Here is a 10,861-nt window from a genome sequence, read left to right on the forward strand (position 1 = left end):
CAAGTCGATTCCTTACACGCCACTTTGATGTGCCGGTAATTTTTCTCCTTCCCTTGTCCCTCCTAACATCGATAGCATGTTCAAGATGGGTGAGTGATGTACTGCAGCAAAAACTAAATATCCTCTGTGAAATAGTACGCCTTGCAATTAATCTCCTATATTCCCCAGCAAGCCCTCAGTCTAGGTAAAATGTGACCTAGCGAAGGAAAGAATGGTACAGAGAAATGGATTTTCAATTCCAAGATAAAACAAAGGCATCTCGTCCTTGTCATAAAATTCGGTCTAGAAGCGTGGAAGGATATGATACTTGACTGCCTTGACGGTTGTCCAGCCTTCAAGGGCATCCTCACCCATATCGCGCCCGAACCCACTCTCCTTCACTCCGCCGAATGGAACATTGGGACTGAGCACTGCCCATGCGTTTAGCGTGACCTGGCCAAAATCAAGTGCCTTCGGGACGCGGTGGGCGCGATTGATGTCATTGGTGAAAAGGGCCGCACTGAGACCGTAATGAGAGTCGTTGGCTTTGGTGATAACTTCTTCCTCGGTGGAGAACTTGGCAATGCTCTGAATTTCCCATGGAGTAAATATCATTGGCTCGAAGAATTAGTGGGAAATAACTTACTGCAACGGGACCAAAAATCTCTTCACGCATAATTGTTGCATCATCCGCGACGTCTGCAAAGGCTGTGTTTTGAACAAAATACCCCTTTTTGCCCAATCTTTCTCCTCCGAACAGCAACCGGGCACCAGACTTCTTACCCTGCCGAATATAATCCAAGATCTTCTGATGCTGGGTGCAATTCACCACGGGACCCTTGGTAGTCGCAGCATCTAGCGGATTGCCAGCGACGGTTGGATTGTTGGCGGCGGCGTTTTGATACGCTTCGACGAAGCGATCGTAGATAGTATCCTGGACGTAGATGCGCGAACCCGCCGCACAAACCTGCCCATTATTCGCGGTAATTCCAATGCGCGTCCAGAACAGGGCATTTTCAAGATCGCAATCGTCGAAGACAATCGACGGGCCTTTGCCGCCCAGCTCGAGGCTCACTTTCTTTAAGTTGGTGCGTGACGCAGCTTCCAGGATTTTGCGACCTGCGATTGCACTGCCGGTGAATGCAACTTTGCGGACCTCCATATGTTCGGAAATAGCCTGGCCAGCGCCGGCTCCTTCGCCGGTCACGATGTTTACTACTCCAGCTGGAATGCCTGCTTCCTTGATGAGCTGCGCCAATCGCTGAGCGTAAAGTGGAGACACCTCTGAACTCTTGATGATCAGGACATTGCCTGTCGCCAGCGCTGGGGCAAGCTTCCAGATTGTAATCATTCTACCGGCCGGCGGAGATGTCAATTTCAGCACCGTTAATTGACATCGGGGATATCTCGCATGGAAATGGGTAAGTAACTTACAGTGGGGCATTCCAAGGAACGATTGCAGCACAGACACCTAGCGGCTCACGGTGGGTGTAGGCAATACCACCATCCATCTCGAGCACTTTCCCATCGATCTTATCAGCCCAACCAGCATAGTAGCGAAGACAGCCAAGCGCCTGTGGGATGTTCGTTTCCATGGAATCCGTAAAGAGCAGTCCGGCATCCACAGCCTCGAGCGATGCCAGATCCTGGGCATCGCGCTCAATCAGATCGGCCAGCTTCAGGAGAAAGCGACCTTTCGCAAACCCTGGGACTGCTTTCCAGGCCTGGAGGCCAGCCTTGGCCGACTCTACGGCCTTGTCAATGTCCTCTTTCCCGGCAGCGGAGATGGTTCCGAGCTCTTCGCCTGTTGAGGGATTCTCTAAGCGCAATGTTTGGCCGGTCAGAGACGGCACAAATTCATTGTGAATGAAAAGACCAGTAGGAACTGTACGAGGTTACAACATATTAGTGTCGAGGAAAAAGGGGACTTGGATCAATATCAAACAGAGCGGAAAGGGAAAAGGATCACCTGTAACTTGGCGGCCTTCTACTCCAACTATAGCCAACGAAGACGACATTTTGAGCATCAGCCGATGTTTGTAAGATAGCCCGGAGTCAATTCTACAACCGTTTTGTATGAAGGGTAAATATCGAAGTATTCATTCTTTCTAACCGACCGTCTTAAGGCTCCCTTTTGAAGAGCGAACCCTTCGGGTATCTGAACCACTAGTGGGAGAGCCAGACCGGCACTACGCGCCAAGTGCCGAAATTCTACGGATTTAGAAGACATAACAGGCCACATTTCCTCACGGCTTGCATGACGGAGTTTACTACGCGTATTCCTTAGGAACCAGAAACTCGTCTATTGGTTCCGCAAGAGAAACCAACTCGACTCCCTAAGTACCGCGCATTCCCTGTCACAGTGGATCCGCCCCGCAATCCGGAATCGATCCCGGCCGGAAACAAAATGCGGTTGCTCAAGCCGCTAAGACTGCGTAGTGGAACGAGAGCACCGGGAGGGTGAAAGACCTTCCGACACGAAACACTTCGGTCCTTATGCTTGGCCTAACATGATAAATTTCGGCAATTAAATGACCACTAAGCCGGACTATGACGGCATGTGTTTATGTATCTTTATTTCCTCGGGTCATTCAGGGCCTTGGCGAACGCGACCTCCGCTATTCTACCGTGGACGAAGGTAATTGTAAACATGTATTCCAGAATACAACAATGGTCCTCAGGCGACAGTATTTCGCTGTATAACAGTGTCTTAAGACGGATATATTCACAGGTGGTGATGTTCCACTGATAATGTTTCCGATAGTAGTAAAAATGCTGGCGTGCAATTGTGATTCTGATGTATTGTATGCTATATGTCAACACGGTCATGTCAACGCTGTAGGACATGGTGCTTGGCTAGGGATGTACCAATAGAGCTGAGTCATGAGTTTCCGATTGAGCCACGATTAGGGCTCGGAAAGGAACAGATAAATGCGAATAAGCGCGTGATATATTCGCATTCATATTACAGCTATATCCGAAAACAGTTTACCCCTCAGACACCACACTTCGTTTCTGGGCGCCAGCTGAACAATTGACTAAGGCTCGGAAAGGAATATTTAGGCAACATTCATGAGTAATTGCGCATATGAATTATATTAATTGCATAATATGAATAGGAATAAGAGTGACATTCATATCCGCAAAGTCATGAATATATGAATAATTCACGTTTAAAGTCGACTAGTGGAAACCGGTATTTCAGTAAAACAAAAACCGCACAAACGGAAGAACTAACTTATTAATATGCACGAAATGTATGATACGGGCCGATCACCTGAGGGCATCCTACTCTCCTACAAGAGCTCCCTACAAACTATGAGATCGCCTACGCTCGCTTTTTCACACCAGAAAGCTATCCCTCTTGCCTGATGAAGGGTATATGATGTCGGCCAGTTCCTAATTAGCCCAGAAGAGATGCATGCTGAGTAGCCTTTTCGCCATTTTGCTCGGCTTGGCATTCCCACCCACAAAGGCTTGATGCTTTTGGCGAAGGTTCAATTACACATAGGGAGCGATGACTCCACGGTGTTATGGACAACATGAAGGATACTACGTGTGTCTTAAGTCCTAGCGTATGGTTGGCGAACAACGGTTTTTAGTCGCAACCCAGGAACGCCCGATTGAGGTCGGCATGAATAACAAATATATTATTCGATACATATATTCGTTACGAATATTCGTAATCATATCTGTATTCGCAGGCTTTTTGCACCACGAGTGAGAATGCGAATACTTTAACGATAACGTAAATAAAGTATTCTGACAACAGGTGTATCCGTTGCCCGTGAAGGTAACCCCTTCCTCTCACTTCGCTCGTTTCAGGCATACATGTTGAATCGATTCGTCGGATGATTAAAGATCAGGCCACTTGTTCAGTCCGAGACATACGGTGTACGAAAGTGGTGTAAGCCAACAGTTTTTGATGAACTGTTCATAACTTGCATGGGTTTGTTGTTCGGTGGCAGGGCAGGGGTCATTGCAGCAAGTGTGGATGGTGCTGACTATATGGGAGCTGGCTTCAAGGAATTTCCTGGCAACATCTAAAAACTGCCGTTTTCAATTCCCGGAGTCCAGGTGGCTCCCAACAAACAGCAATTATTAGCGTAGAGTTCCCCACTTCTGCGATTGCCCACACTCAACCCCGCAATTCTGCGACATTGTACATAACCTTAGGCCGCTCGTGGCCCTGAGATCTGGCTCGTCTTTCTTTCACCCACGCGTCAAAGAGGCATAATCCAAGCTCATCAAGCTACTTATCGACGTGTTCTCCACCTCTTAGCTTTAGCCGTTAGTGCCAATTCCAGATGTCGTCCGCCAGGATTAGCTTGGAGAGCGGATTGGACTCTGTCTTCGCTAGCTTCGCTAATGCGACCAACACACTTCCTGAGGCACGGCCCTCGAAGCGTCGCAAAACCCCACTGGCCTGCAACTGCTGTCGCATGCGCAAGGCTCGCTGTGACGGCAGGCGTCCAGTTTGCTCTCCCTGTGAAAGACGTGACTCGGGAGAAGATTGCTTGTATGAGGAGGGAACACTAAACACCCGCAAGTATGTTATTGCACCGCAAAATTCAATTATATTCCGCCGATAACAACTCCGCAGACATATCCAGGCATTGGAAAGCAGGGTAGAGCAACTGGAGAGGGGAAGCCAACCTAAGCATACGTGGTTAGGTGACAGTCCCATCGTTAGTCAGAGCAATAGCACTGTGAACACGTTTAGAAGTAGGCTGCGTCCAGAGTCCCGCCCCGTGCGAAGTACAAGGACATGGCTACTGACTCTTGCAGCAAACCATCGGCCAAAGTCCTCAGCACATCGCGAAGATGACATAATAGAAGCGTCCCGCTGTGCCGATGTTCTTGTCAGGTCTACAACGCACAGTGGATCCACAATTTGCATGGCATCCAACACGGCTTTGTCTGCTAGTAAAACGAAATCTTCCGATGCGCTGGCAACCGTCTCCCCATGTGACCGGGATCCTGGTGTACAGTATGGGGCATCTTCAACAATCGCATTCGTTGAACGCATACAAGTGACCCTGGGCAAAAGAATCAGGTTTGACGAGCTATCAAACTCCCACACAGACGAGTGCAATCTCGAAACGCTTGGTGTAGAGCGGGCTGAACGACAGGCAAGTCAACTGTCCGGCCTTGACCTTCTCCCAGTTCGCAAGGTCGCGGACAGCTACTTGAAGTGCTTCTGGGACATTCCGCATTCCGTATTCCCCATCCTGCACAAACCGGCATTCATGCAGTTTTATAGGCATATTTGGGAGCCAGCAACCTTGACAGAAATGCCGGAAACAATTGACGACCTGGTCATGCTGGCGACATTGAACCTTGTCCTTGCAATTGGCTGTCGATTCAGCGCTATTGTACATATCGGAAGCCGAACTTCTACGTCGGATCATTTCTACCAACGTGCGAGAAAAATTGTGTCAGTTGATGCTCTCGATGTGGCCTCGTTACCGGTTGTCCAGATGCTACTATTAACCGCTCTCCATCTCCAGTCGACCATGTATTCGAGTCGGTGTTGGAACTTAGTGGGGCTTGCGATACGAGTGGCTCAAAGTCTCGGCCTCCATCTCGACCGCAGCGATTCCATATCAAGCAATCAACTCGAAAGAGAAATGAGGAGACGGATCTGGTACACATGTGTAACATTAGAAAGGTAAGCAAAGCAATATGTCAAGGGAGCAGCTCGGTACGTGCGTCGGGACAAGAAAATGGTGGCTAATCAAATGTATAACCACCTGAAGGTTAATGTGCACAACCTTCGGGAGGCCGGCCATGCTCACACATAGCTCACTGGTACCGTTACCACTCATGGTGGACGACGAGTATCTTCTGGAGAATGGAGAAGGTACACAGCCAGTAGCATCAAAATGTCGAATAGGTGTGTTTATACATTCGATCCACCTCCTGGACATTTTGAACGAGGTGTTATCTTCTTTCTATCCAGGAAACGGCGGTGCACAAGTTTCCACCACTGGTAACCATCTGGAGAGATCCACGCCGGACATGCACGAAATGCTGCGACTGAATTTGAAACTGGATCAATTCTTTGAATCTCTGCCAAGGGAACTGCGACTGCAAGCTCCTTCAGAGAATTCAGGAGTTTCAACGGGTAATTCTCTGCTTCAAGCCAGGGTCTTGTACTGCAGGTGCGACTTCTGGTTAAAACCTGTCGAAACCATTGTTATCACGAACACTCATCCCTTTCAGGTTCCTTTACATACGTCTTCTCCTGCTTCGACCACTCATTCCGTACCTGGCCCGCTCTGCTTCAGATGGGAATCTGGATTCGACCATACCAGACCAGAACAGCCTGGGAGTGGAACTAGCCAGGAGGATGTGCCAAGTGTGTCTGAGTACAGCGCATGAATTGATATGTGTGTTGTATCATGGCATAGATAGTGTATACAGTTGCTCAGCATGGTGGACCGTTTACTGTGCGCTTTAACTACATCAGCTAGTACGTCAACATATCTAACTTTCTTGCACTAGTCACCTTCAGTGCAAGCACTATCGCCATAGCTGCACTACTATGCTCTCCTCAGGATGACACCAGAACCTCTGTCGACAACCCGCTTTCTCTAGCAATGGCGATACTTAGGCACTACGCGCCCGAAGTCGAATCCGCAACACGGGCAATTCAGGTCCTTGAGGGTCTCAGAAATCGTCTACAAGAACGGGGGAATACTGGTATGTTGAACGAACTTGATTTCTGGTTTTATCTGTCCTCATGAAATGGTTGCTTTTCGTTCTTTCTCTACTAACTCTAATTGCGTCATAGGAGCTCCGGTGCCCCATGCGGAAGGTCAACAAACCCAAGGTACGAACGAATCTTCATGTCGAGGCTACGAGGTCATGTATGATTCTGGTGTCGGTAATATTGCGTACCATGGGCAGAGTCACGCTCCTGATCCCCTGAGCGAGGACTGGTTCACAGGCCAGGCGCAAAATTTTGCTGTTCAAGATTATCTCTAGAAGAGCTGCAGCCAATAATTCGGTCCGCCATCAATCAGAAGTTCATTGTCGTCTTGACGGATATGTAGATTCTACTATGCACGTTGACTTCATGATTCCCAATATATCTGACGATACCCTCAAAGCTGGATTCCGACGAGCGTGTGATATAACGCTGTCAGATGGCTTTGAACTTGAGCACATCTACAAGGATCAAAACCCAGAATTCTTCGTCGGCAAGGGGACCAAGCCAGGAATTGCCCGAAGTTTGGTAGAGAATATTCGTGACTGGGTCGAGGACGTGAAGAGGGCGATACCGATCGTCGAGGTGATGTAGAATAGTCTTTTTGGCGTTGGGAGTGGCTCTTTGGGAGATTAAATCTGTATCTGATTCAATGCCATGTTATAGAACACAGTAGGATTGATTGAATATATTAAAGGCGACGAAAACCATTCGGTGATATGCAGTAGTGTTTCTTACTTTTTTTGCGTTACTACATTCCTATAGGCGAGTGCTGTCTGGGAGTCAGTTCGGGTCAGTATGATAGGGGCGGTGCCAACCGCTATCGCCTCTCATATCAGAAATAGAACAAGGCTCTTACGAACCTTGATCGTATGACATGATCAAAATGCATTGTGACATAAAACACCAGATGGCTGCCTGTAATATTTCAAGGTTGAGTTGCAGTTGCTCGATTGTAAATGTCCCTCGGTTCCATTTATGGCCAAATTAAAGCGTGAGGCCCGACATCAAGCCACTATTTCCTAGCCTCCCCCATTACTTGTCCTGCATGGGCCATAATCTCACCAGTCGCTTTTCGGAATTTTATATGCATCATCAATTGCATTGGACTCCTCCGCTTCATCGTGTGTGTCGCAATAAGTCTCACTTTCAATATGCCAATCCGCCTCACTTGATGAATTCCAATCTTCATTAGATACCGAGTTTTATTTGTTGGAATGGTCCGGTTTCGACCTCTTTTTTTTGGCCTCTGCTAACCGAGACCGAGAGCATCCTGGGCAAAGCACTTTGTAGGGTGGACATGTCAAAGATCGCCTCAGTTTGACTTCTGCGCACGAAGCCATCATAGTGCTCTTTGAAAGCAGGGATGATGTTGTCGCAACCACATTGCAGACCACACGCCTCCCACTTTTTTCTGTCTGGCTCGAATTCCTGTTCAATGATATACCTTTAGTGCTGATCCGTTGGCTCTCTTCCGTCGAATAGCGCTGCCTGGCAGCACTTTGGGTTTTGGGATCCATATCGCACCTAGGAATATATCGGCGCCACTATAAGCCCCGTTGGCCAATCAATCCTCAGCAGGTAAGATAAAGATACCATTGGCCGATGGAATTTCAGGGGCTCGATGGCCAGCTTGGCACAGCGGGAGCCCTATTCCAGGGCTAGCTTCCTGGGCCAAATAAATAAAGTGGATCATTGTGCCACTTGGTGTCTGATCGTTTCTGCCATCTTGTACTGCCCCCTTCCAATTTTGCCCTGGATCACTGGCTCTGTCTATGAATATGTCTTCATCACCTACCTCGAAGTCATCACCTACCTCGAAGTCATCACCTACCTCGAAGTCATCACGTACCTTGTAGTCCTCACCATTCGACATTCTCTTCCACATAGCAGCCTACCTCGACATTCGAGACTATATGCACCTCAGTCGCTCAAGCCGCTCAATGTTTAGCTTAATGAAAAATTGCATCATTGCACGGGCTACTGTCAAGGTGAGCAATAACGAACAAAAGATTTCTACCCGCTATGGACCAACACACCATGCTGAAACTTATCTTAGAATATTCTACTTTACCGCAAAGAAGGACAAGTAGCTTGCGCCACTAAGACCGGCTATTATCAGGGCCATCCAGCATCGCTTTGATGTTCATGAAGCAGTTTCCACTGCGTCCCCATATTCTGTTTCAGTGCTGGCTTATGCCGCAGACTTCTTATACCACCAAGGCTTTCTGTGCTATCGAGTCAAAAACCAAATTCGTCTACTGGATGTACACAATGCAGACCAAAAAGAGCGTGTTTTGGACCTCGACCATATGAACCGTGACCTCATCGGACTTGAATACATTCTCTCAGATGTGGGGGAACAAACCACCCTTCTACGGTTCAGTTGCGATATCTTGATCCTTCTGTTCAGCCAAGCCAATTCAAATGAGGGTGATCTGGTCGCCATCGATTTAGAGCTTCACCCAGAGCAGGCTCGACAGAGATCGTTCCTTCCTTTCCTTCTCCACGAACCAGTCTCCTCCTCGGATCCAATTTTTGTCCGACACACCCTTCTATATATCTGGTGTGGCATGTTCACAACCGTTTGGGTACTGTGGGGCATAGATTTTGAAACGCTGGGACGAACTCAGTTCTCCATAGAACGTCTTGTCGATGTCGAGCTTGGCAAGAGAATATGTTTTGAGATTTACGAGGGGCATCTTTATGTGGTCTCCATAATAGACCAGCAAGAGTCTTCCTTCTACCACTGGTCATGCTACGCCCCGAATCATAAGAATAACCAGGGTAATGGACGTCTTTGGCGCCTTGATCATCGTGAAGGCCCTATTCACGAAATGTGGGCTGATCTCTCAATACAAGTGGACGAGGAAAAGGGCCGACCGGTCATCGTTGAATGCCGCCGTGAATGGCTCGACGGCAGAAGCGAAAACTATCGTACCTACTACACCACACCGCTTCCTAGGCCAGACGAAGCCCTGGCGATGCATTCAAAGGAGCTTACCCGCCTCACTGATACGATGGATTCAGGTGAAGCTCATAGCCAGCTCCAGGGAAAACCACTGGTTCGCGATCGCCACGCTGAGCATGATATTAGCCGTCCTCTGGACCAACGTTTCGACTTCATTCCGGCAGATACCAGGCACAGCAGCTACCACCTGGCTGCGGCGACCTACGTTGACCCTAATTTGCAAGCAGATGGGGTGCGCTCTCAGCACTGCTTGCGACTTCGAACGCGGGAACGTAGCTGTGCAATTCACGAAAGGGGCGTGGAGCATTTCGACTCTCGTGGTGTTTGCTTATGGCCTTCCAAGGATGCTCCCTCGGATCTACTGGCCCTACTATGTCCAGACTCGTCCACTAGTCTTGTTCGGACTGTTTGTGACGAGCGGTCGATCATATACTCTACCTCTGCTGAAGGATTGCCCCCCAATCACCATATACTGATTCTCATCAATTTCGACCCTATGATACACTTTCCTTACATGACCTCCCTGCCTGAACAGAATGCGAGCACAAAGTCGGCCCGAAAAGTGCTTGATGCACCGCTGCCTGATCTTCATTTTCCCCGCCGGCTCGTACAAAATGCGGAGGCATATCACCAATCTATTCGTCAAGGCTATCGATTTGAACGCCTAACTTCCAAGAACTTTTCCAACTCACCTTAACTTGATTATGGGCCAATACTGGGCTCTTTCTTGTTGCAGCCCAAGACAGACTCCGCTCCAGCCAATCGCTGGAGCGTCCCCAACCTTGATGGTGAGGAATTGAACACTACCGACCCATTGATATACTTGTTCTTTGCAAATGGTGGCAAACCGTAAGCCTCGCACTGATTTCAAAGCCTGCTTCATACTGACATAGATAGGATCGAACGATGTCAGACAATTAATAACGCTGGTCCAATTATATCCCACGCAGCCCTCATAAGTCTCGGACCGGGATCTATTTAGCTAGTAGTGAACACGACAGGGTACGTATGGTGAAGGATCTCGTCTATAGTTGTGTACATATCCATCTAACATGATATGGAACAGTTGCGGCATACTGCCGGACAACAAACCCGCCAAGGTGTAAGACCGCCTGATATTCGAACTAGTCGCTTGCTCACCAACTCGGCAGAAGTATTGTAAAAGCCCAGGTAACAATTGCCCAGATCAATGGAGGTTG

General features: G+C 48.5%; 4 protein-coding genes across 4 annotated transcripts; 2 read left to right on the top strand and 2 right to left on the bottom strand.

Moving 5' to 3' along the window:
- Positions 1–282: 282 nt before the first annotated feature.
- N7446_005051 (uncharacterized protein) lies at positions 283–1,997 on the bottom strand (the record flags this gene model as incomplete). Its single annotated transcript, XM_058513799.1, has 4 exons — positions 283–567; positions 626–1,331; positions 1,414–1,864; positions 1,949–1,997. The coding sequence occupies 4 exons, from the start codon at positions 1,995–1,997 to the stop codon at positions 283–285; spliced, it is 1,491 nt and encodes a 496-aa protein (XP_058375128.1).
- A 2,350-nt stretch (positions 1,998–4,347) lies between these two features.
- Positions 4,348–6,969, top strand: N7446_005052 (fungal specific transcription factor domain-containing protein; the record flags this gene model as incomplete). Its single annotated transcript, XM_058513800.1, has 5 exons — positions 4,348–4,498; positions 4,768–5,650; positions 5,739–6,106; positions 6,487–6,684; positions 6,776–6,969. The coding sequence occupies 5 exons, from the start codon at positions 4,348–4,350 to the stop codon at positions 6,967–6,969; spliced, it is 1,794 nt and encodes a 597-aa protein (XP_058375129.1).
- A 1,289-nt stretch (positions 6,970–8,258) lies between these two features.
- N7446_005053 (uncharacterized protein) lies at positions 8,259–8,567 on the bottom strand (the record flags this gene model as incomplete). Its single annotated transcript, XM_058513801.1, has 1 exon — positions 8,259–8,567. The coding sequence occupies one exon, from the start codon at positions 8,565–8,567 to the stop codon at positions 8,259–8,261; it is 309 nt and encodes a 102-aa protein (XP_058375130.1).
- Positions 8,568–9,003: 436 nt separating this feature from the next.
- Positions 9,004–10,359, top strand: N7446_005054 (uncharacterized protein; the record flags this gene model as incomplete). The annotated part of the gene is made up of 1 exon (XM_058513802.1): positions 9,004–10,359. The coding sequence occupies one exon, from the start codon at positions 9,004–9,006 to the stop codon at positions 10,357–10,359; it is 1,356 nt and encodes a 451-aa protein (XP_058375131.1).
- Positions 10,360–10,861: the final 502 nt, after the last annotated feature.

Source organism: Penicillium canescens, assembly GCF_028828765.1.
Source record: "Penicillium canescens strain IBT 15451 chromosome Unknown utg000003l_segment0_segment0, whole genome shotgun sequence".
Taxonomy (NCBI): Eukaryota; Fungi; Ascomycota; class Eurotiomycetes; order Eurotiales; family Aspergillaceae; genus Penicillium; species Penicillium canescens.